We start from the raw sequence: 26,379 nt of genomic DNA, 5'->3' as shown, positions 1-26,379 counted from the left end.
CCTGGGGTATGTGTGCAGAGGTTTGGGTTGGGTGGGATGTGCGTGGAATAAGATAGGTGGAATAGTAATTTATATCAGAATGATACAAGCTAGGCATCAGATCTGCTAGTGGATGAGAGCGAAAAGGCTGCAGATGTCTTGAAAGAGGAAACAAGGGAGTTTGGTGTGCTGAAGGAGGAGAGTTCACTGCTGGCATGATATGGTTAAAGTCAGTGACTAGGAAAGGGATCCAGTCAGCAGCTGTCAAAATAGATGTAGAGTTTAAAATGTCATGTTAAAAATGTGATGCCAGAGAAGAGTGTACTGTTTTATTCAGTAGGTGACTTTTTTTCAAGACCAATATTGGTTTTTAAAGTGGATGATGAAAAATATAGTGCTGCCTATCCCTTGCAAATTTAGGAAATTTATGACCACATATTTCCTTTTCTGAAGGGAGAGAGGGAAGAAGAAAACAGTGAGAAAATAATTTAATGGGATTTATATACTGAAAATGTTTATACAGAATTTTTAAGGTATCTATTGCTTCTTGAATTAGAGCTAAAATAATCTTTACATGTAATAGGTAACATAAAATGTGATCTATGACTCAAAATGACAGTGTTGTTTTTAAAACACTTTAAAGTTCATTTGGCAGTTGAGTACTATTGTTTGGTTTTAGCAATTGTTCAACTAGGCACACTAAACAACAAAAAACTTGAATTTTGCCTTCTGACCAAATAAATTATTTCTCTAGATGAACAACAAAACAAATGAGAGACACTTCAGAGTTAAACCTGCATTTTTCTTCCTTTTGATTAATATTTAAGTTTATGTTCCTGTAGCTTTCCAAATACTTCTAAAATAAAAACAAAACTAGTAATTTATTTTCACATTATTGCCATGCCTTTGCAATTTTAGCAACTTCAGCATTAGTATTACACTGCTCTTGGTCTAAATCTAAGCTACATTTGTTCTTTTTATTCTGAAGGTGAGCTTTGATTCTCTTTGCTAGCACTGGAGCTGATGGTGTTCAGCATTCCCAGGATTCAACTCTTACTGTTTTTCTCACTGTATTCAAAATTACAGGGAATCTGCTCTTCTTGTTAAAAAGCTCATAAGAGGTCTTTGGAAGGACAAGTTAAATGTTGCTAGTTAGGAAAGGAAATTAAACTGAGCCTTTTCTTAGCGTAACACTGTTTGATTCAAGGCTAATATCAGTATGAACACTTAACTAACACTTTTAATTATTTTTTCAGCTCCATTATTCATGGCATAAATTTGAGGTAGGAGACTTTTTTTTCAGCCACTGCGTTTGTGGTTCCCGCTTTTCATTGAACCTACCCCAGTCTGGCTTGGTAAAAGGCCGCAGCTTTCTACAACCCAGAGACAGCAGTTACGGTTGCCAAGAGCTCCAGAGAAGTCAATAATTAGCAGACGTGTTTGTTCCCAGGGAATCAGGGCTCAGAGGGCATGTGGTACAAGTGGTATCATGGTAACTTCAGGAACCAGGATGATGTTATCGGTTACAGAAGCTGTGAGGTGAACTGACCGATGTGGGAATGGCTGTCAGCAGCGTTTCCGCTGCTGTGAAGTATAGCTCTACAATCAGTCACGGAGAGGCCTCTCTCCTGAAGAGACCTTCGTGCCTAGGCCTGTTGAAGAGCACCCTAGCCGTAAACCTCAGTTTTCTCTGTGAGACTGAAACGCGTCTGCAGTTCATTGGCTCTTTTTCTGATTAGGTTTGGTTTTGTCTTTATTAATAGACTTGGATCTTGTGTCTCATAAACAAACATGAGTTATCTGAAGTTGTTTGCGGCTACGCTGAAGTGGCATGGCATTAAACTTCTGGAAAAGCAAAGTATAGCCAGAGGGGTATTTTTACATGGCCAACGGTATGCTTCATCAGGATCCTCAGAACCATTCCTGAGTGGGAGTAATTCAAATTATGTGGAGGAGATGTATTACGCATGGCTTGAAAACCCTAAAAGCGTACATAAGGTAAGTCTAAAATTTTACTGTAAATGATCATATTAGGTTAAGAGTGGAATTGATTTTTTTTTTAACTTGTTTTATAAAAAGTCCAGAAAAAGGTCTTACGTGAAATGAAAAATGTGAAACTAATTTTCCACATATTGATTGTTGTAAGATGTGATATTGTAGCAGAAACAGTACAGAGGAGCCACAAGCATGATGAGCTGAGCGGAAAGGATGAGAAGTCCAGACCAGATATAGTAAGCTGTTCAGAAACTTTCAGCATTCCTCCATGGAAACGCTGTTCAAGCAGTCTGTTAGGTAATTAGTTACATCTGGAAGAAGACATAAGAAGTAAAATACTTTAAATTTTTTTGTTTATTATAACAAGATGGTATCAGAGGGTACGTGGTATTTAAATAGTATGTGTTGACATTGGTACTGCTCAGCTGTCTGAAGATGAATGTTCAGTCTCCTTTAGGCAGCTGTGGAAGTTGCAACCTTTAAACTGAACCTGACATTGTCAGAAAAGCCTTCTGAAGTATCTTGAAAAGTATTTTGTTCTGCCTCTCTCTCTGCAGCCTACATAATTTATTTACTTTTACTTTAAATCTATTGCCCAAATCCTTTCTTCCGGGCAAAATGCATGGACTTACTTTTAACAAGCTTTCTGCTTGTTAAGGCTCTCTTATGGTGATACATGTATAGTAACTCAAGAAGCTGATGAGAAGTCTGATAAATTCTCAGACAGACAAGTCATTTTCTGGAGAAGTAATGTGAATTGTTCCCAAAATGTTCACCAAATTGGTTATGTATTCCCTTATTCTTGAGGCATATATATAAAATTGTCACTTAGAAGTTGTTGCTCTAAGTCTGAGAATCTTTCTAGAGCATGAGGAAGTGACGCATGTTGAGGGAAAAAAAGAAGAGACAAAAAAAAAGCAGTTTGGTAGATGGATTTTTTGGATGTTGTGTATGAATTTAGTCTTGTTGGAAGGTGACAGATGCAGTGACAACTCTGAAGCCTGAATGTTATTCACATAGTAGATAGATCCTGGGTCTTTTGTGTAATGCCTTAACTTGGAACTGAAGAGACCTTCTCCAGGGGTGGCTCTTCTCATCCTATCTATCTGTCTTTGATTCTTCATCATTAACTGCCAGCTAAATTTCCAGCCAGTGCAGAGCAGGGTAGCACATTGTGTGGATGCCTTGAATTAATTTCTGAGAAGCCCTCATGATGTGTTGGTGCTATAGATCGATATTAACCCACTATTTTGAGGACACTGAAGGGGTGAGGGAGGTCATGTGGAAGGAGCGTGTGTGGTGACATCTTGTTTTCACTTGTTTAATTTAAGTCACATCGACTCACCACAAGCTTCTTTCCTTTAAGCAGGACTAAATTTCTTGTTCAGACCCTTTACAGCGGAGTGTACTGTGCTGCTGTGAAGTCTGGCACACTTCTCATGGGGCTTTCACCCCGGCAGACGGGCAGGAGCGTCAGGCGCCGAGAGCGGGGCTGAGCTGGAGCCGCCCCCGCTGCCGCCCGGAGCTGGCCAGGGTGCTGAACGGCGAGGCCCGCCCCGCCCCGCAGGCCAGCCACGTCCTCTGCGGGGCGGGATACCCAGCGAAGAGCAAAGGCTTCTGCTAAGTTTAGACCTGCTCGTTATTTTACTGATATGTGGGGGTAGGTGGAAATGCCAGAAATCCTGCCGAAAGACTGTCCAGTTCTTCTGGCAGTTCAGGCATGGTTGGGCGATGGATCCTGATGAAGTGATGCAGTTTGTAGGTTGAACAGCGACTGATAGATTAGCAGAAGTGAATGGACAGAGGAATGTAAATGTAGGGTGTAGGGTGTCACCTAGGGAGTGGATCCCAGGTAGTTCAAGATGCATTTTGAAAATGTGTCAATTCTTTTCCAACTTAACTATATGTAATATAGTTTCAACAGTAATGAACTGAAGTAAATTCACTGTGTGCCTGGTTTATGAGGCTTAAAAGAATATGATTGATGGACATCATAGATACTTTACAGCTATTCTTGCCTAAATAATTAGGTTTTTCACAGCCTGGAGAAAAAGAGGGGGAGGAGAATGATGCTGATTAATTTTACTTTGTGTTATTAACAAAATTAATTTTTAGTTTTTGAAAATAATCTTGTTTTGTCAGCTGAAAGCTGTAATTACTTACCCAAGATTTTTGTTGACAGAAATTGTACAATTTGAGCTTTAATAAAACAAGTTTAAAATGTTGAGAGTTTAACTCACCCTGTTTTCTTAAAAATACAGAAAAATTCATGCTGAACTTGCATGGCTAAAGGCAAGTTGTGAATTTGTCATTATGCTACAGAAAGTGGTGGAAGTATTGGAAAATAATGTCAAGAGACACCAACGGCCTATTTGGTGTTGGTTATGGTATTATTAATAGTTTGAATCTCTCTGCAGGCCACTCGTATATAGTTGTTTTATCTGCTATGTCCAGCATTGATAAGAGAGCCATTTTGTGCTAGGCATTTAGACCTTATATTCTCTTTCCTCTTTACTTCCTATTTTTCCTCGTGTTTCTTCTTCTTGGATATCCCCTTCTTGTCAGAGAGGATGTATTTCCTTCCAATTGATTAGATGAAAAAGCTTTATTTTTTCCTGGGCTTTAAAAATCATACTTTATTCACTACTTCTTAAAAATTCCAATTAATCAAAGCTCCTCAAATTATTTCCCTCTCAGAAGATTTGACTGAACATCTCTTCCCATGTGTCCTTATTTAAAACTGTTTGAAATATGGCTGTCGCGTTCCAATGAGCATATTCAGCATTACTTGTGGTTTTTTTCTAAGAATCTCTCCTTTCTATATATACTGTGGTTATATAAAAAAGAATATGCATTTATATCCATAGGAGCTTTTATTTTTTTGTGCAAACCCATTCTTGATGATTTCCTGCTTTTCCTTGTCTTTTGGATTTCTATCCTTAGAGCGGGCCAGAACAACAATCAGAATAAAATGACGTGGGCTCTGAAAAAGGCTTCATTATTTCTCCTTGAAGCATAGTGTCAGGGCCATAGATCATAAGGGAGAAGCTTGACAAGGCTCAGTTATTACTATCACAAGATTAATTACAAAACTGCATGGTTGGATATTGAGTACATCATGCCTGCCATATTATCCTGTATGCAGCCGCTGTACCATGAGTGTGTAACCACTTCCTTGTTTTATGTACTTGAAAGAAGTGTGGGGTTTTTGTTTTGTTTTCACTTAATATTTTTCATTTATTTATTTATTTTATTTTAAATGATGTGATTCTCAGTGGATGTCATCTAAGGCTTTACTGTCCTCACTACAGTTGATAAATATTGTGATATCACTAGGAAAAAACCAAACCATCAAGATAATGAATATGTTACTTGTGATTCAATGTGTAACACTGCTAATTATATGAAAGTAGAATATTGCTGCTGAATCACTTAAGTTGTATTATATTATTTGAGAAAATAATGGTTAACTACAATATAGATTTGCTGATAGGAAAAAAACCCAGGAATTTATCATGTATCACTATAGTAATTTAGTTTTTACATATGTATTTTTCTGTTATAAATCTCCTCTACAATTTTCTTGAAGACCTTTACTAATTTAGTTGAGAACCTGCAGGTTTGCTGTGAGACCAAGCTGGTCTTCTGTCTATTCAGTCACATGGCAAATGCTGTTGCCAAAGACTGACATTGATACACAGGACTTGAAGACTATAATCTGATATCAATCTTGAAAGACACTATAGAAATTTGTAAAGGCTTTGATGGATGTGTATCTAGAAAAAACTAATTTTCTGTAGCCAAATGATGTATTTTCCCTCCCCTCTGATTAAATGTCAAGCCTGCCCAACAAATCAATAAGTTCAGAAATGTGATAGGAAAAAATACTGTAAGTTCCTTCTGTCCCAGCTGGCTGCATCTTCAGATGTAAACATTTTGAAGGTATTTATTTATGTCTGTGGGTTTGCATGGAGAAAGGGTCCTATGCTTTTTCTCCTTAAATGAGTAGCTTGTTAAGCAAGTGTATTTGGATTTTGTTAGCAACTGTCTCAGCAGAGCACTTGTCTAAAAATGTATTCAGTTGTTTGTGGGACTGTACTGTGATAAGTTTTGCATCTTAATGATGCATTGTTTTGGCTCAACAATGGAATAGTTATATTATCATCACCATTGTATGTGTATCATGGTGTTATAAAAAGCGAGGAGGGAATCTTAATGTAAACAAAGCATAAGCTTTATTAAAACTTCCAATGAATACTGAATATCAGATTTGTCATGCATCCAAATATATGTTTGGGATTTCCTAATTTAATGAAAATTAATAACTGTGTATAGCCAGGATAATTCCTCCGGTTTGAGTAGCTGTAGTTGTGAGACAAAGGGATTCTATCTGTTTTTCACCGTCTGGGAACTGCAAGCACTCAGACTAGGTGCTGCATAGGCGTGGAATAACAATACTGTTGTTAATACAGAGTAAAAAGATGTATAGAGAGACTACTGGAGGAAGTGCAGCTACACTAATAGTCTCTTGTAGACCATTTGTAGGATGTTGTGTAAGTTCAAACTTCTGATCTCAGTGCAGTTAGCAAGGTGTCAAGGTAAGAAGAATATGGGAAATGGGCATAAATGAGAGAAGGAAGGAGGAATGAATTCTTCTTGTGTCTGGAACTGACCACCAAGCATGATCTGTCTGCTTTATTTATCATGGCATATAAAAGTTATGCTATGTTTAGATCAAGTCTGAGCAAGAGTAGAGTGATGAATCAAGTTAGTTTGTTGTATTTGTATCAGTTCAGTTTTGTATTAGTAAAGAAGTGAGAGGGGTGCATTAAAGCAGTGTTTATTGGGCAGTGGCTTCATGCTCGTAATGAGGTTTACACCACAGGTTCAGTAATGTTCTTCAAATCTTTGGGCTACTTTTTGTCTTTTCTGACACTGGTTCCTTGAAATGTGTTAGTAAGCTCACAGCCAGGGTACGTAACATGCACTGTACAAAATTAAATTTAGCTTTTACAATTCTTCTATTCCAGTCACAACGATTTTAAAGTTTTGAAGTAGCTCCCTTTTTTTCCCAAGTTGGCCAAACTGAGGAAAGTGCTTTATGACCTTTTGTTACCTTTTATGGAAACTGTAACCCAAGCATAAGTATTGATTAGTCCTCTGCTAGTGCAGGCTTTCTTCTCTGTTGGGTTTAAGCATCTGAGATGTTTTATCCCATTCTGCTGCTGTCTGTTGGCATCCATATATTTAATACTATTCTAACCTGGGACAGTGACCACCTCGTCAAAATGGAAACAGTTCAGGAAAACTAGATTTGGGCATATATGGAGGAAGTGGCTTGTGTAAAAGTGCGGATGGAAATAAAAGGATCTTTTGTTGTGATTCAGTTTCTGAAATATGTACTCTTCTAAAGTTATGACTTGCACCTGAAACCAGGTCCATAACTTCTTTCATAGTAAGGTAACTTAAGCTAGTGAGGAAAGGATCTTAGACCAAAAGCCTCACTCAGAAAAGCTGTAATTGCTTTTAAACAGTTTTTTCAACAAAGGCCCTTAAGGCCTGATTCTGATTCAGCATATTCAGTGAGTGTCTTAAGTATCATAAATTCTTTAAGTATCGTTAAAGGAATGGATTAATTTAATTTATTAAGGTTTTTCAGTTTTGTAGGCTTGATAACTCCTTACTAGCAGCGTAACATCATACCCTTTACCGGTTGCCTGAGTAAACATCACAGTTAAAAAGAGCTGTGTGAATGAATAATGTACGAAGATACTTTGCACTGATACATGCTGGAAGAGTTATCCACCGAACAAGCTCAGTGTAAGAAATGAGATGAGGAGGGCTTTGTGTAATGACACACACAGTTGCTACCAAGTTGTGGACATATCAGTGCTCTCGTTTTGCTGGCTGTTAGTGGTACTTAATACTGTAATGCAGTGAGGTACCATTTGCAGCTTGAAGGAGCTGCTTTTGATTGGGACTTTTGTTTAAGGTAATAAATTTTCCTTCTTTCCTTTTCTCTACACATATCCAGTCCTGGGATTTGTTTTTCCAAAAAGTTAATGCTGGCCAAGCATATGATCCCCATCTACCAGACCAGTTGGAAAGAAAGGCATCATTTCTTCAGAGCCATGGCCTGGCCCAGACACCAGGTAAAGCTGAAAAGCTTGTTGAAGATCACCTTGCTGTGCAGTCTTTGATAAGAGCATACCAAGTAAGTATACCTTGGGGTAGGTGCGGAAGAGCCTCTCCTTTGCAAACAACCTTTTTCTTCCTTGTTATATTCTTGTTTGTTTTCTGGTCTTAACTCTTGCTTCTGATCCAAAATGTCTTGAACTAGACAGTCGTCCCTGCACAGTGTCTGAGCACTGAGCTCCTGGATTCAGACTGGGATGCTCTTCTGCCTTAGCAAATTCAAGATTCAGATTGCGCACAGCCCTGATGCTGATCATCTGACTTAACCTGGAAGCTCTTTATGGAGATAGTCTTTTGTGAAAGGGAACATGGATCTCTTGGGTCCTGTTTAGCAGGAGCCAAACATGTTAAAGCTTAGTCTTTACTATTCTTTTGGCTCACTTGACTATATTAGTGGGGTGTTTTTGTGTGTGTGTGTGTGTGTCTGATTCAGTAGGTTACTCAGCCAAATTAGAAAACTAAGTTACCTGAAATAGTTTTGCTTTTTATAAAGGGAGTTGTCCTGGATATACTGGTACTAATGAATCTCCTGATATGTGCAACGAAATAAGAGCTTTTCCCTCTCTTCAACAGCAAACTTCCATGTTCCAAGTCTGTATTCACCTCTGGGAAAGTTTGTATTACAGTTCTAAATGTTAGTACCTTTCTTTAAGAAAGGAGGAAGTGTGCTTGCCTTCTTATACCTTTAGTGTGAATTTTGAGATTCCTGGTTTGAGCAGGGTTGTAGGTAAAAAGAGAGAGGAGAAATAATGAATTAACCAGACGTTGACTTCTTGGAGGCTAACAGTACTGAGTTTGGGTCAGCTTTGATAAATTTATTTTAGAGAGCTGTTCATCAAAGTTGACTTTTCCACTTATTATTATGAAATAAAAAATTTAAATGGTTTTATTAAATTAAGAAAGTAAGTCTAATTTCCTTTTCCTCTAAAAGAAGGAGGATTTTTTAAATACCATAATGGTTTTGGTTAGATGTATTCTAAATGTAAAACAAGTTTAAACATTTATATTTAGGCTTGGCTTTAATATCTTAATTTCAATAAGAGACTTAAAACCAGTGTGAAACAAAAAATATCACGCTAAACATGTACATCTCTGTGGAGCAAAACATTCCAGTTTGATTTTTAAATTGGGAGGGGGTTTACCTTTTTTTAAAAATAAGTGTGTAACTTCCAAAGAAGTTTGCTACAGTTTGACTTGGGCATATCTGTTCTGCCCTGCGCTAAGATTTTTAACTACTGTTTGCTATCATCAGAGGAGTAGAAGAGGGACTTTTTTAAAAACCTTTTTTTTTCTGTACACATCACATTGTCACTATTGATTCAGGTACGAAGCATGTTAATCCAGCTGTTGCAGAAGTGTTGTAAAAGAATTGAAAGGTTTGTGAACATAAAGAATATACAAAATTTACGTAGAAATAGATATGTAGAAAACAACCACTTCATCCTATTCACTTTTGCTTGCGGTAAAAATTTGTTGAAGAATTAGAGAAATTGGAGAATGTTAGGCTACTTTGACATCATTTACCTGAAAATACTTCAGACATTGTAATTTTGTTTCCTGTATTTGAAAGAGTGTGCTCTTCAACTCAAGTGATGGAACAGAAATGTCTGTATAAATGGCAGGCAGCCATATGTCTACAACAGACAATGAAAGAGGATTACCTAAGGCAACGGTCTGTTTTTAAAAGGTGTTTAATACCCTCTACACTCAGCGTTGAAGGGATGCGATCAATTTGTGACCTTCCTTTGCCTGATAATGAAATGAAATGAAATGGAGAAGGATGCAGAATTCAGTTTCTCAAACCTGTCAGTATTTGATGGTTTTTGAGGTAAACTGCTTTGTGGTCTGTTGAGCTGGTCTTCTGGAAAGACAGTTAATCTGTTGCTTTTTCTAATGCAGAGTGCTGGATTTACTGAAAGAAGAATTTCAAGTTAAATGTGTCTGCTTAACAAAAATGAGTGTAGATAAATTAATTTATTGAGTCATCTTTTTTTTTTATGTAGATTTTGTTTTTTTCATCTGTGAAATATGTTTTAAAGTCTCCTTTCAGGTAGTCTGTACTTACATTTAGTAAAATTTATTGCAATTGCTTAAAATTTTCTGTGCATGTGTTTTCATAAGTTTGATCTCTGATTTTTGCAGTTTTTGCTTTTTTCTGTATCCAGTGAAAAAAAATGGAAGTTATTAAAAAATGACTTGATATTGAATAAAATACTGTCTTTTAGTTAAAGACCAAACTGCTACTGGAGTGTAATATGGCACAGCACTTTACTGATTTGCTCTCCTGGATTTTAGCATTCTTGCTAATCCTCTTCTTCTTCCTGCTAATACTGCAGAGCAGATGTAGCTTAGGAAGGTGAATTATTTCCTGTTGATGATGCTTGAGCAGAATTGTTTGCTTAGTTCCAGTCAGATAGACTTTGTGTTGCTGTAAACAATGAGGTGGCACAGATGTTGCCATGGGCATCATTTGGCCTGTCAGAGTTTTATTACTGGTGATTCATGAGGTGCAAAGAATCTCAGAGGCCAGTCTGAATTTACAGGTCTGGTGGTGCTATAAAAGATGCCATATTTCTATTTGCTTATGAGTAGAAAGCATTTTGTTATGAACTGTCCTGCAAATATAGAACATTTGAATAGTGTTTTTTACAAGTCACTTCCTGATGAAGTACACTTTAATCTCACTCTATTACTGTATGATGCAATTCATTATTAATATTGCATTTTGCTAATATTTTTCTTCAGAGACAATTAGGATACTAATAGTGTGAATGAAATTCTCCCCAAGTGAATCCTTTTGTCCTTAAAAAGAAAAATATTAAGGAGAAAGTATTCCTATGTTGATCTACAAACAGCTCTTAATGAGCTAATTTGGTATATAAGATTTACGCACAAGAGAGATTATATTAAAAAATTGGTTTTATTTGTGGCTCTATTGAATCAATTAGGTATTTCTTCTGTAGCAATGTTATATGTTACTATAAGGTACTAGTTTATAGCAACTTGTGGTTTGCATTAAACTAGTCATATTGGTAACTGAAAGCTGGATAAATTCCCCATTGAGTTTGTTCTTTGGTGTCTTGAATGTCAATTTTCTCCCTTCTGGTGAGAGTGGAGTACTGTGTCCAGCCTTCTGCACAAGAAAGACATGGGCCACTTGGAGAGGGTCCAGAGGAGGCCACGAAGATGGTCAGAGGGCTGGAGCACCTCTCCTGTGAGGACAGGCTGAGAGAGTTGGGGCTGTTCAGCCTGGAGAAGGCTCCAGGGAGACCTTAGAGCGGCCTTCCAGTACCCAAAGGGGGCTTATAAGGAAAAATAGGGGGAAACTCTTTAGCAGGGCCTGTTCTGATAGGACAAGGGGTAATCGTTTTAAAACAGGAGGAGGTAGATTCAGACTGAAGAATTTCTCCCCATCTTTCCCAACCCCCCTTAGGTACTGGTCTTCCAGTACCTGAAGGAGACTTATAAAAAAGATGAGGAGGAACATTTTAGCAGGGCCTGCAGCTATCGGACAAGGGATAGTGGTTTTAAACTAAAAGAAAGTGTATTTAGACTAGATATAAGGAAGAAGGTTTTTACAATGAGGATGGTGAAGCACTGGAATAGGTTGCCCAGCGATGGATGCCCCATCCCTGGAAACATTCAAGGCCAGATTGGGTGAGGCTGGATGAGCAACCTGATCTGGTTGGAGATGCCCCTGCTTCTTGCAGGGGGGTGGGACTGGATGACCTTTAAAGGTCCCTTCCAACCCTAACCATTCTATGATTCTATGAATTTTATCATAGATGAAATTCCTGAGATTTTATGAATGAAAATAAATCTGTGGAGCAGAACTCATGAAGAGTGATCTCTTCACTTCCAATATAAACTTCTTCAGCACCAATCTATGTTTTAGGTCAGTGGTGTTGTGTTTTAATATTCTGCAGGTGCAGAAAGGAAGATTCAGGCAAAATACAAAATGACTGAATTAGCAAATGATGGAATCTATAGGCTGGTCATAGTTTCTTAATCTTATCCAGAGATTTAGAGTACAATCTTTAGTAGTTGTCTTTATTTAGACTTCAGTGTAATTCTGGCTTGAATTGTATGTCAGACAAAATAAAGGTTATATTCTAATGTTTATTCAGCAGTTTTTAATAGAGATAGTATACATACCCAGAGATATAATGCTTCTTTCCTTGTCTTACGGGAAAACTTGGGAAATAGGACCCTCTCTTGACATTGGTGGTGTTTGCTTGTTTGACTTCATGACTGATATACATACTGTAGAGATGTATCAGTGACTTCTTCCCTTTGTCTGACTATTGCTAGTGTGATTTTGTTTTTCTCTTACTTTCCTCCTTTTTCAGATCCGTGGCCATCATGTGGCTCAGCTGGATCCCCTTGGAATTCTGGATGCAGATTTGGATTCGTTTGTTCCATCTGACTTAATCACTACAATCGATAAACTCGGTGCGTACACTGTATGCCTTGTTATTTGCAATGGACATTTGTCTCTTTTGTCTCATTGGGCTGAGGTGATTTAATAAGATGGTTCAGGGAAGCTTCTAATTCTTCTGTTTGCTGGTATCATGAAATACTTTTTTTGAGCATTTGTAAGGAGGCTCAAATTTCAGAACGATGGAATTTCTACTATGACATCACAAGTGAGGTTCCTGTGAAGTCACCTTTTGATGAATGATTATTATAAACACTTTATAAAAACTCCAAATCTTACTGTTTTGAACCACAACAGAAATTAATACTAATCAAGACATCAGACCAAGATTCCGGTAATCTAAATTACTTTTATAGCATTGTGCTCGATACTTGGTTTGACGAAGGACATCTGAAGGCTAGCCAGTAGGAAAAACGAGCGATTAAAAAAAAACAGTGGATAGAGTAACTTAGGGTAGATTTCATACCAAATTTGGATTCTAGCCTCTGATAGTTATTCCTTCTGTATAGCTTGGAGAAGCTTGTTTGAAGTTATCAGAAGAAAACATTGAAAGTGTAGAATTCTTGACTTGTGTATGTAATCCAGTGGTGATCATTTTGGTTTACTGCTGGAAGAGTGTAGTACGCTAGGGTTTGCTTTTGCAAAGGTTTTCTGGTTGCTAAGAGGGCATGTCTTTGAGAAATTGCACTCATCAATTTATTTGGTCCTCTCTGCTTGAATAAAAAAACCCATCTGATTGATTTTTCTTTACTCTTCAACCTACCTGGTATGTTTAAAAGGTGCTTTTCTACTTGATAAAGACACTGAATCAATTTTTCTTTGATATGTAGGGAAGCTTTTTGGACCAGACATAAAACATAGTGCAAATAATAGATAAAATACATTCTACTTAATTTTGCTGTAAGTACATCTACTGCCTCTTTGCTGCTGTGTTTTCTATTTCTGGTGGTAGGCAAAGAAGCAATTCTAACCCTTGATCATATAAAGGCAGTGGAGTGCTTGACTGTAAATAGAGAGGTGCTTACACAAATCAGGGATTCTTTTTGAAGTCTGTCAGCTTTAATTCAAGGAAAGTACCTACTAGAAAGTACATTAGACATTTACTGAATAAATATAATTTCTTTGGAGCATGGGTGGTGCTAGCACATCAGTACAAATCTCTTCAAACTCTACAGATAGCTTGGTACAGAGTGTTGCGAGTGGTCAGAAGGCATCGTACTGAAGCCCTCGTGAGCATAGCAAAAATATGCTAGACCTCTGAATGAGATGAGGGCGTGTGTCTGGGAGTATAACTGAGGTGATATTTCAGTTTGTGAGGGGAAACAAAACTTCTAATCTAGTTTTGGCACAGCAGAAAAGAGAAGGATCTCAAATGTTGCCTTTCATTGAATGTTCCAGGCAGGAAACTTACAAAAGGTCTTTGATAGTACAGAAAGTATTTCAGTGCTTGATTCTTCCCTGCATTTTCTTTGTTCCATCTTCTGGTTTCTATTTTGAGAAACGTTCTGGTAGAAAGTTTCTTCTAGGAGTTGCTTCTAAAAATACAGCTAGTTACAGGTGTACCTACTGCGTGATTCAAGTTATAGAATTGCTTTCAGGAACTTTTGGATTTCAATAAGGGTCGTATCTCTTTAAACATGAGGTGATGCTTCAATAGATATGCAGGGCTGCAGTACAAAGCACAGATGTTCTGTGTGTGTCCAAATCACTCCTGCACGTGTTCTGGTTTTTGCATGACAGAACATGAAGAGCCTGTGAAGTCTGAGAGAAAGTCAGTGAAGGAAAAAAAAAAACCCACCAAACCAAAAAACCCTGATGTTAGCACTGCTTTGTTTCAAATGACACTAAAGGCTTTGTCATTCTCTGTGTCCTTCCTCCTTTTTTCTTCCTTTTAATATTTTTTTGGTTTTCAGCATTATAGAAAACCAGAATTAATCTGGTGCTGGAAAAACCCATTACAGTACCAAAAAGGAGAAATAGTGGTACACAGTCAATTTTTTGGCACTTCAGATTTGACATTTTAATATATTATTAAAATTATTATTAAAATGTAAATTCATATTATAAAACATATTAATTTTAAATATATTATTTAAAAAACACAAAATGTGTTATTACTGATAGTGCTGTATAGTAAAAGTGGTGACAACACAATCCTATGGCCTGACTTCAACTCTAAATGCTAAGTTCCATTATTATTTTGTCTTTAAATTGGTTCTTTGTTTTCATCTTCAGAAATTCATTTAACAGGTAATACGGAGCGCTATTCTCTATTGATTTAAGAGTTATGTGGAGGCTATCATCAGTGTTAAAGTAGATGCCTGCAGCTTATCTGGAACTAAGATAAAGAGTTCAAAATTAAAAACAGAGAAGCTATTTTTAGTTTTTAAAATATTTTTACATGTGCACACACATACCTATATATGATTTTTATGTACATATATCTTTCTATAACTGTATGTAATGTGTATTATACATTCGCTTTTTAAGATTGTAAGAAGCTATTTTCCCTTTCTTCCTAGAACAGGTCTAGATTAAACTTTATCGTGCAAAGCCTTTAACTTGCACTGATACCAGTCTTCCAGTCTTGTCTGTTGTGTATTTTGGCTTTTGAAACTGCATAATAATTAAGTTAAATATTTTCTTAAACTGTATTCTCAGCCAGAAAAAGTTTAGATCTGTCTAAATCAAGCTGGGACGATATGATGAAACAAGGCCTTGTTTTAGTTGGGGAGGGGTGTGTGTGTAAATCTGTTTTATAAGAGTTTGCTGATTTGAAAATAGAGCTGTGCAGGCCGTTATTACATGGCTATTTCAAATTAACTTCCCTATAAAGAGAAAGAGGGTGAATGAAGATACCTTGAAAGTTCTACCAGAGTGTTTGCACAGTGTTACATTGAACATGTTCTGTATTTTCTCTTAGTCTATGTATTAATGTTATATAAATTAATCTAGTATGCTTCCAACCATTTCTGTGAAAAGTGGTTCTTTTTGTGTTTGTTGCTCATGATAGAGCAAGGAAGAAATCCCAGTCATTAGAATTAGTTATTTTTCTAAACAGTGAAGTGCAAGGTATAGTATGGCATATATGTTACTATGCTAAAATGTAAAAAAATTTGGATTATTTTAATTTCAGTTGTTCTATCTGAGCATTTAAGAAAGAGTGGTTTGGTACTTCTAATCAGAAAATAACTATTTAATTTAAACATTTCTTTTAAAAATCACACTAAAGTACATTGTACTAATGAATGCCTTCAAAATATTGGCACTTTCAATTTTTAATCTGGTCCCTTCTCACTTAATATTGCTTTATTAAACTTAATTGTTTGAAAAACAATACTAATTCCCTTTTTTTCCTCCTGCCCTACTTTGCAAATTGATAATGTACCTGTTGTAGGGTTTTATGGCTTGCATGAATCAGATTTGGACAAAGTCTTTCAGCTGCCTACAACCACCTTCATAGGAGGAAACGAGAACAGTCTTTCTTTACGGGAGATCATCAAACGATTGGAGGTCAGTGGGATGGTTTTGGATTTGTGATTGTTTTCATGCAAACAGAAGTTAACTTTTTCCAGTTGTCAGTCACAGAAACGTTATCATTTGTCGATTATTAATACAGCACATAAAGAATTCAAATGACATTAAAAATAACCCTTGTATTGTTTCTAGAGATGGCAGCACCATTAGTTTCATTGCCTGGTTATCTCAAATACGTAGATTAAGGATGAGTATAAAAGAGGTGAATATGATAGAATACTAATTCAAGCCCTAGTTCTGTAAAGAGCTGATGTTGTTTAAAAGGAGTAGAGCCTTTAGAACTTGTCTTGTAAGTGTCCTACCACGATAAAACACCTTTGCATACAGTATTTAAGATGTGCAGGGGTTGCTGTAAGAGCCCTGGCTTTAGTGAGACTTTTTACCTGAGTAAAAATATGAGAGTTGGGTACCAAATTCATGAAAGCCCAGCTGTAGTTTCTAGATAGTGATAGTCCCTGTCTTCCATTCACAATAGTTTTTCTAAGAGTTTCATTATCTGACAGGTGTTGTGGTTATGCCATGTGAAGCCATCAAAGCTAAAATAATTTAAAGCAAAAATAATTTAAAGGAATAAATACAATTAGAGGATAACGCCAAACAGCAAAACAGCAAGTAGGAGTGGTAATGGATTTGTAAACTACTGAGTTAATAAGCATTGGATATTCTCGATTGTGCTTTTCCCAGGATTTTGGAGCACTGAAGTTGTAGAAATTTCTGTTGCACGGTAGCAAAATGCTTTGCCATAAAAAGTGCTAGGGGTGAGGAAATATTTTAAAGGATGAAATGTGGAACTGATTTACAATAATGTAAAAATAAAATAATTACTAAGCATATAAGAGTTTGTGGCTTTGACCTGTTGCAAGTGTGAGAGAATGTGTTGATTTGCATGTTGACTTGCTTCAGCTTAGCTGAAGCACGGTAAGTTGTTATGCAACAATATCTCTGTTGTGCATTTGAGCTCTATATTTACTTTTTGGTTTTTGCACTTCTAGCATTGTCTGTGCAGCAGTTTTCAAGAGATAATCCTTAAAATTGTAATGTGCAAATAAATGAACAAAATCAATAGCCAAATCTAAAAGCCTCAAGGAACTGATTTGTGTTAAAGAAAAAATAACCTTCTGGTTTTCCTCTTCTCTCCAGAGCTTTGGATTTTTTTCTTATTTAAGTTAACATTAAATTCCTTTTTAGAGGCAGTAGAGATCACATACTGTGTGTTCAGAGTGGTTTTATCTCAAAGTAAACTCACAATGGATCTTATTTCTTTTTTACTTGTATTTTGGACACATTTTTTCTGGTGAAGTATTCTTTTTAAGGTAAGAAAAAGAAAATTAAAAAAATGCAACAAGGAGATAAAATTTCTGAAGTGTCTGTGTTTTTTCCTGCCCTTTCTCTGCTCTCAGCTGCTTGAATTCTTTTTCAGATTTCCAGCCTTCTGAGACTTGACAGTTATCAGATAATTTGCATGAGGCTTCATAGCTGTCTTCTCATTGTCTTTATTGCCTGATTTCAGATGACATTTTAAAAAAGACAGGGTAAATTTTGATAAATGACCTGAAATTTTTGCTGGTGCATCTGAAGAAAAGACTCTGTTATGCCTATAAGAACAGTAGCGAGTTAGGTGAAATATGCCAGTCAATTTAAGGCAGGTTTTTTGGCCTTCTTTGAATGTGCTACTAAATGAGAATCTTCCAGATTCAAAATTTTTAAATGTTCCTTTGTAGAGAAAGCTTTCTGGCATAAAACTAGATTCAATAGAATAGTTTATTCACTTATGGGATTACTGTGGGGAACAGGAAGATGACAAGATCACTTTCAGAAGAGTAATACACGCAGAAAATATAATTTAAAAATATATTTGTTTCTTCATGGCCCATTAACTTCTAAAGCTTCTGTGTTGATGTTTTCACATCCTAGAACACCTACTGCCAACACATTGGCTTGGAGTTCATGTTCATCAATGATGTGGAGCAGTGCCAGTGGATCCGGCAGAAGTTTGAGACGCCGGGAGTTATGAAGTTTTCTAACGAGGAAAAAAGGACTTTGTTGGCAAGGCTGGTGCGCTCAATGAGGTATGCTGAGGTGGTGCTGGGAAACTGTTCTGTGACTGCTGGTTGTAAGCAGATGCAGGAAGTTGGTGTGGTCTGTAAAGTTCTAAGGTGGAGGTGAAGAGTCTTCAGTGAAATCTTGAGTGCAGGTGGGTGTAGTTAACTTGGCTGTAATATCAAAGGAAAGTGTATGCTGGGGTATGTCAGGGTCTGTGTAGTCACTGTTAATATTCTGTTTTCTTAAAAGGCAGGTTGTGTTGTCTAACGCTCGTGCTGCCTTTACTAGCATATCTGGCAGTGTTTTTATTGACTTGCAGAGATAAACTGGAAAAAAAATTGTTTCTACAGTCTAGTAATATGCATCTATGTTAAAGATTCATAACCTGTCTCAGAAAATACGTGTTGGAAAAATGTTGGATATTGATCTTCTGCTATATTCTGTCTACTGTGCATCTTTCTAGTAGCACATGATCAAAGGAAGCCATCCTAACAGTCAGCTTAAGGAGAGTTTTTAGATGGGTGAAATGTTGGCATGAGCATTGTTTGATTCACTGGGGTGCTAAAGGTCTCTTGGGAAGATGGAAGATCCCAAGATGGGACTGGATTTGAGAGGCATAATGTGATTCCAAGTCCTTTTTTTGCCCTTTTCCTTTTGAGATATGCCAAGATGTGCTGTACTCTTGCATGACCTGGCAGCAGGAGTTTTGGTCTCTGCAATATGTGAAAGCATGTCTGGAAACAGCTTATTGGTTGCTCCCATTGTGGCTGCCTGTATGGAAATACTGTGATACCAGAGACTGACTTACTCTCTCGCCCCTAGACCAAGACTTCTTCTCAGGCACAAGATTTATTACAGTTCTTGCAACAGTTTTCTGAAACAGTTTGCATGCCCTTTGATAAACACAAGAATTAGAGATTTATTAAGGCACATTTTTGATTAAGCTTCTATGTTCAAAGACTTAAAAATGAAGTGCTCATTGGAGGTGTTGGAAGGTATTTTTGCCAGGCTTTGTTTGCCAATATTGCAGCAAGCTTGTTTGTCTGGTTAAAAGTTTCATTTAAACAGAAATAAAAAAAAAGTCATTTAATGGTTGAATGAATATTGCACTTGAGTAAGTTTGCTTAACAAGCTCTCAGTATGAACCACCTCCATTTATCTTCAGACAAAGATAATCTTTCCTGCCTGTCTGAGCTGCGGAAAGATCTGGGGTTTCTAGTAACATGAAGGAGCTGAACTTTCATCTTCTGCCAAACTAATTGTCTGCTGAAAATAGAAGAAAAAAACTTTTACATTAATTTCTATTCAGCTATTTCTAACATGCTTTTTTTTTTTTTGTCTGAAAACGATCAAGAAAAAAAAATCAGTTTCGTGGATAGCTGATTGTGCTCTTGAGATTCATGGCTTTGTAAAGTAGATAGTCCTCATTTTGCTCAAGAATACTATCTTCAAAAATGTTAATTCTGAGTACTACATACTTCAGGTACTTGGAACTGAATTTTACATTAGGGTTTCTCACCCTTTGTAGCCTTCACTGATAGGTTATTGAACAAAAGGTCATTTTTAATTCTTCCTCCTGTAAAATATTCATTGTATATCTTTGAGCTACTTGTTGTATGCATTAGTAAACATGTTAGACTTAGATTGTGTAGTCTGATCTGGGCATCTTCTTAAGACTGTGAAGGGTCAAGCATTTCTAGATGATCGCTTCTGAGAGTAACCATCTTTCGTAAGACTTGCTTCTTGTTGGGTACCGAACACATGCAGTGACAGCGGATGAGCTGCCAGCCCTTGTGAACTCACAGTGGCATGTGGGGGACTTGCAAGATGTGCAGAACTACAATATTTCACAGTCACACTTAGTGGCAGTTTGCCTGAAATAACAAACTTTCTGCTTGTCCAATACTGACTTAACTTGCAGCTGCAAAGAGGAGGAAAAAAGCATGTACAACCACCACTTTGATTTGCTCTGAAGGACTTACTGTTCACATGGGACCTTATTTTCAGTTTATATAAACTGGCATAGCCCTGCAGACTTCCCTGAGGAATTCTGGCAGCATAGCTCAGCTGAGGATCTGGCTTGTTGCTTAGATGGCTGAATTGTAAGGGTATTGATGGGTGAGCTAAGGAGAGTCTTTTGGCAACTCTTCATTTCATTGCTTTTAGGACTTCAGTCTGAAGAGGTAAATGTCAGAATTCTAAGTGAGGAATAAGCTGAGTATTAATGGATTATGGCAGTGTTACGAGTCAAGGCATTCCACAGATGATGTATCCAATACAGTTATTTTCATGAAGATGTGTTTTCTTTGCCTTTTCTGTCTCCAAGCTTTACAACATATAATCCCTTCAGCATTTGTTAAAAGGTCCTTTGTAACCACTCACATTGCCTCTGGCCCAAATGCATTAAAGAATGAAAGAACATAGAGCTGTTAAGGATTGACATCTTTCTCCTGCTGCAGCTGAGGCCGAGATACCAGTGTCCTAGTTCTTAGCACGTTACCAACCATTACATCACACAGTCTGAGGAGCCCTGCCATTGAATAGGACCTATGAAATAGGCGTTCTTTCAACTGTATTTCTGCTAGTTTTTAGTCATTACTTCCAGAAAATACAGGTTCTGTTATGTCTTCTTCAATCCACAGAAGAGACTTCTCTGCTGTTACTCTGCCTTCCCAGTGGACAGTATACATATTGTATACAAGGGAAGGAGCAGAATTTAACTTAGGAAGTGAGTCTTGTCTGAGGTGGAGACTCTTCTTCCTGTCTGAATTGTTTCAAAGTCCTGGTAAATACTTCTCAGATGGAGAGAAAGAAGTCTTAATTCTCTCCTGTGTCTGCCTCCCTACATGTAACTTAATTCCAGAGGCCTAAAAACATGTATTCACAGATGTTTTAAAACAGAGTAAAGTAATTTTATTTGCTAAAAGATGTTTGACGGTAAGTATTTTCTACATTATTTTAATACAAACTCTCTCTTTTGTTTTTGTTTGTTTGTTTGTTTGTTTGTTTGTTTGTTTTTGGTGAAGATTTGAAGACTTCCTGGCTCGCAAGTGGTCTTCCGAGAAGAGATTTGGTTTGGAAGGATGTGAAGTAATGATTCCTGCACTTAAGACCATCATTGATAAATCCAGTGAAATGGGAATTGAATATGTTATAATGGGCATGCCTCACAGGTAATGTCAATGGAAACTCCCCAACAAATGGGCTTGTTGTCTTAAGACAAGTTTCAGGCTCTGGAATTTTATTAATCAGGTTGATATTAGAGAAGCTAGGGTAGCAAGAGTCATTCATAGCGAGTAATGGGAACACAGAACTGTAAGATGTACCTGTCAATGAAAGGCTATAGGCTTCACAGGTAAATTCTAGCGAAACTCTCTTCAGTGTACTTTAAAGCTGCAAGCAAATGTGGCAGCAGCCATGGTATCTATCCATTGCATAGAGTCTAGAACTGAGAAAGCTTGGCGCGATAATGTCAAACTTACTTTTGCAGTCTGCCTTAGTTATTTATTAATGTAATCATATTAAAACTGCTAGATAGCTACAAAAATAATTGTTCATACTTGGAAAATTCAATGTTATAAAATGTCTGTGAAAATCTATTGGAGGAACTTTGTAATGGGAGGAAAAGGCTAGAATAAAGTGTTTAAGGTTCAGAAGTCTCAAGTTAACTTCTTACTTGCAAATTTCTGACAGAGATGGCTTGTTGATTTTTTTAAGTTTTATGCTGTTAACTCTGTTATTACCATTTTTGAGACATAACTGTTTGAAATTTTCTTAGAGGTAGGCTGAATGTATTGGCTAACGTAATCCGAAAAGAGCTGGAGCAGATCTTCTGTCAGTTTGATCCCAAACTTGAAGCAGCTGATGAGGTAAGATGCTTCTTCAGTAGATCTATATAGAAAAGTCAGCATTTGAGGTAGCTTTTCGTCATTTTGGTTATGGTTATTAAGAAAATAGCATTATCAGTTGCTGTATTCTTTTCTAGTTTGAGCAATATGGTTCAGTGAAATTTCTTGACAAATATAAAAACTGTGCTGTACCTCTAACATGGAGAAGGGGTCTCAGGAATGACTGTAGATAGCTAAGTTCCAGGTCATTTGACTGAGTTCATAATCTCTAAGCATCTTTCTTTGTTTCGTATAAATGAAATGAGTATCAGTATTCGGTAAATATTTATCCAATATTGGATAGTGACACTAAGATAATAAAATAGGAACAGTGTTCCAATTGGAAATTACAGTGTCAAACCCATAGTGCATACTGGTGTGCGATTAGCTAGATGCATTTTCCAGACCAAAGCACAAATTTTAGGTGTAGTCAATCAGATGCAGCTGGTATGAATGACATTCCTGAACTGTGACTACTTTTTGCATGTTAGGGATCTGGGGACGTAAAATACCATCTGGGAATGTACCATGAGAGGATCAACCGAGTGACAAACAAGAAAATCACTCTGTCCCTGGTGGCTAACCCTTCTCACTTGGAAGCAGTTGATCCTGTTGTGCAAGGGAAGACAAAAGCTGAGCAGTTTTATCGAGGGGATACGGCCGGGAAAAAGGTAAAGATTTTTTTTAATAGAATAACTCTTACTGGTAGTTTTCTATATTGTTTTTAATAAAAATAGTTTACCAGTAGTTTCATAGCTCAGAGTTTTCCTCTCTTCCTCCTTCACAAACAGTTATATCACCTGTTGAACTGTATAAGGTTCTTGATGTAGTACCTCAAGGGTAACTGCAGGAAGTAGGCTTAAAACTTTCTTTCATTTGCGAGCTGAGCAAAGGCGGCAGAACGCTGACAAGTCTGTGATTTATTATGAAAAGACAGTTCTGTTTTATAAGCACTGCAGAAATATAGAGCAAAGAAATCTTGCTGAGAAACTTAAATTGCAGTTGTGCTTTCTAATATGTGTGTGGATATGTGTGTATAATCCTCCCTCTTAGGTTATGTCCATATTATTGCATGGGGATGCTGCCTTTGCAGGACAAGGAGTGGTTTATGAGACATTTCATCTGAGTGACCTTCCATCCTACACCACAAATGGCACTATTCACGTTGTAGTAAACAATCAGGTAACAAGTAGAGCATTTTCCAATTGGTTTGTCTGCTGAATTGTTGCTAGTGTATTTCTTTTTATTCCTGTCTGTTATTAGCTGGGTGGATTGTTCTCTCTGTTTATTAGAATCATTAGGGTCCTGAAAATTCCTGAAAATGATCATAGTATCTAGCAACTCTTAAGTGGATAATATTTTATCACCTACATTTACTCCATTCAATTTAAAACACTTAATTGGATTAGGTTTGCTTTGTTTTGTTTTTAAGGGAGTAAAAAGAAACTAGCTAACCAAAATGAAAAGCTGATACTACTGCTGTGTAAATGAGTATGAAATTAAAACCTCAAGCATTCAAAACAAAGTAGAGGGAGATGCCCACTTTTTAATGGAAGTTTCTGGAATTTTTAGATTGGCTTCACCACAGACCCCCGTATGGCCCGTTCATCTCCATATCCTACTGATGTTGCTCGTGTGGTCAATGCTCCTATTTTTCATGTGAATGCTGATGACCCTGAAGCAGTGATGTATGTGTGCAGTGTAGCTGCAGAATGGCGAAATACATTCAATAAAGATGTGGTTATTGACTTGGTAAGTCTCAGTTTTCGTAACTGTTCATTCTGTCTATTATATACTACTCTCTTTATTTTTCTGTGGCTTAGAAGACCCAGTCAAGAAACATATTTTGAGTTTTAACGGCTTTTAAATTTTCTGAATTTAAAAAACCCAAACAACTAACAGCCCCACAAGAATCCATAAATTATTTTGTACCATATACCTCCTAAAATCTCTGTAAAACTATGACACTGAAACATTTAATTTTACATTTTCCTTACCAGCAGAAACAATTTTTCCCTTTGTAGGTTTGTTACCGTAGGAGAGGACACAATGAAATGGATGAACCGATGTTCACCCAACCTCTAATGTACAAGCAGATTCATAAGCAGGTGCCGGTGCTGAAGAAGTATGCTGACAAACTAATTGCAGATGGGACTGTAACCCTGCAGGAGTTTGAGGTACACATCAACAGCGTTAAAGGGACCTTCAGAAGCTGTCAGTAGGAAGACTGTTAGACTTGTTTATCTCAGTAACTTCAGTGTGGTTTTGGATTGAAACATAGATATGTTTCAATACAGAAACTAGGGAAGATGGCTTTGTATCTGTTGCCATTGATAGGTGTGGCCAGCAGATTCTTAGTTAAACTCTTCTAGCCAGACTAGTTTTTTTGGGAGGTTGTTTTCTAGTCTTTAGTGGCTTCTGTAACCTGAAGTATGAGAGCTGGTTAATGCTGATCTTAGAAGTATGACTGTAAATTATATTTGGTATTTCAGTTCTGTCTCACTCTAGAGTACTGCTTGCAACTTCAGCTCTTGGTACTCACCAACACCTATCCAATAAACTAAATAATTTATTTAGAGTAATGTGGGTAAGCATGTTTCTAGAAGGCAATTTGATTGTAAATAAAATGAAATTGTTTGTTTGCATAATTGTAACTAAACTTTCTCCTGGAGTTAAGTAACTGCTTTTATCATACTGAATGGTAGGTGTCATCTGTAAGATACAAAAATGTTATGTTTATACATCTTTAGAAAACTTTTGTTCTACAGGAAGAAATTGCAAAGTATGATAGAATATGTGAGGAAGCATATGCTAGATCTAAAGATAACAAGATCCTACATATCAAGCACTGGCTTGATTCACCTTGGCCTGGTAAGAAGTGTCCTTTCACTTATCCTAGTGTTAATATTACTGTGCTTTTATTTTGAATCCATATTCTAGGACTTTTAAATGTCTTTTATCAGTCAGTGTTCCTTTAAAATAAAATATGTGACCTTTGTTTTGCCTCTGTTAATAGTAAATAAAACATTCTGCCAGATCAACTTGGAAGAGATACTTTTCTTAAAAAACATGCAAACTAAGGTGTGACTTTGAAACAGATGTGTTTTTCACTTTTAGCAGAGAAGTGGTTTTCCTGTAATGTTAACTGCCTGTGCCTTCAGGAAGGAGTATGTCTCATGTTCCTGTTGGCACGGAAGTCATGGACACTGCACACTGATCAATGTGATCAAGCAAATGCCACTTTATTGCCCTAATAGCTCAGGTTATATAGATATTTTAGTTCCTGTTCATGTGCAAGCCATCTATTGATTGGTTAGTATGTACTGTCCATACTCCTAAAGCAATAATTTGATTGGTTAAAGATGTATACTGGATACAGTCACGTACTTCTTACTTTGTCCATCATACCGTTGCTTCTCAGCACGTATTCTCGCTTTGTCCATTGTGCTCAGATCCTGTTCACTTCGATACATTCACCCATATTCCCATCCGCATAACTCACTTCGCTACATTCGCATACATTGATACACTTGCTCATATTCCCATCCACTACATCTCTGCTGCCTGCAGAGGCCTCCTGCTCACAGATTTAACAGTCCCATTGTGTCTGGATTGTTCACTATATGTCCATTGCTTTCCAAATATCCTACATGTTCCTTTTTGTGTGCCGCTGCACACACAGTTGGACATCACAGGGAGTGAAAGCAGAAGCAAAACAGATCACTGTGTGCCTGTGAGATCAAGTTCTGTTGTCATGCAGACAATCAAAATGATTGTGTCTCCCAGTGAAAGGTGAAGAACTAGGTTTAGGATACTGCTTAGAATGTCTTTTAAGAGTTGTGAATTTTTAAATAAATTGTAGATAGTGTAGATATCTCTTAATGAATCCTTAAACATCTCACCAAATCTTTTACTTACAGGATTCTTTAACGTGGATGGAGAACCCAAGAGCATGTCTTGTCCTCCAACTGGCATTTCGGAAGACCTGCTGACTCACATTGGCAATGTGGCTAGTTCAGTGCCAGTCAAAGACTTCAAAATACATGCAGGTCAGCTGGAGTCTTTGTTTCTCCTGGCAGCTACGTTTCTTGCTCAGAATTTGTATTTCTGCACACAAGTTGCTATTCGGCCAAAGGAAAATGCCTATGACTTTTATTTTAACTCTTCCACCCTATGGGCAAGGAGAATGTTACAATTAAGGTCCTGCTGCTTGTTCTCAGCATAATGTTTTTTCAGTATCACACCACTTCTGTTCCCTACCTCATTAAAATAGATTTTCCTCTGAGGGAGGTGAAAGTCTCTTTG

The 26,379-nt window shown here is 37.1% G+C and overlaps 1 protein-coding gene across 2 annotated transcripts in view; it reads left to right on the top strand.

Moving 5' to 3' along the window:
- Window positions 1–26,379, top strand: part of OGDHL (oxoglutarate dehydrogenase L) — a 51,404-nt gene that overhangs the window by 2,517 nt on the left and 22,508 nt on the right. For both annotated transcript variants that reach the window (XM_086751935.1, XM_086751934.1), the window contains exons 2-14: window positions 1,743–1,977; window positions 8,009–8,188; window positions 12,519–12,621; window positions 16,005–16,120; window positions 18,059–18,213; window positions 21,214–21,360; window positions 21,966–22,056; window positions 22,566–22,745; window positions 23,128–23,256; window positions 23,647–23,826; window positions 24,099–24,251; window positions 24,843–24,945; window positions 25,995–26,123. In XM_086751935.1, coding sequence (XP_086608061.1) covers window positions 1,771–1,977; window positions 8,009–8,188; window positions 12,519–12,621; window positions 16,005–16,120; window positions 18,059–18,213; window positions 21,214–21,360; window positions 21,966–22,056; window positions 22,566–22,745; window positions 23,128–23,256; window positions 23,647–23,826; window positions 24,099–24,251; window positions 24,843–24,945; window positions 25,995–26,123 — 1,873 coding nt within the window. In that variant the 5' untranslated portion in view covers window positions 1,743–1,770. The remainder of the gene's footprint in view (window positions 1–1,742; window positions 1,978–8,008; window positions 8,189–12,518; window positions 12,622–16,004; window positions 16,121–18,058; window positions 18,214–21,213; window positions 21,361–21,965; window positions 22,057–22,565; window positions 22,746–23,127; window positions 23,257–23,646; window positions 23,827–24,098; window positions 24,252–24,842; window positions 24,946–25,994; window positions 26,124–26,379) is intronic.

The sequence above is a fragment of the Chlamydotis macqueenii genome, chromosome 7 (assembly GCF_036417535.1).
Source record: "Chlamydotis macqueenii isolate bChlMac1 chromosome 7, bChlMac1.mat, whole genome shotgun sequence".
NCBI lineage: Eukaryota > Metazoa > Chordata > Aves > Otidiformes > Otididae > Chlamydotis > Chlamydotis macqueenii.
The sequence above is the reverse complement of the archived record's forward strand: the minus strand, read 5'-3'. Positions and strand labels throughout refer to the sequence as shown.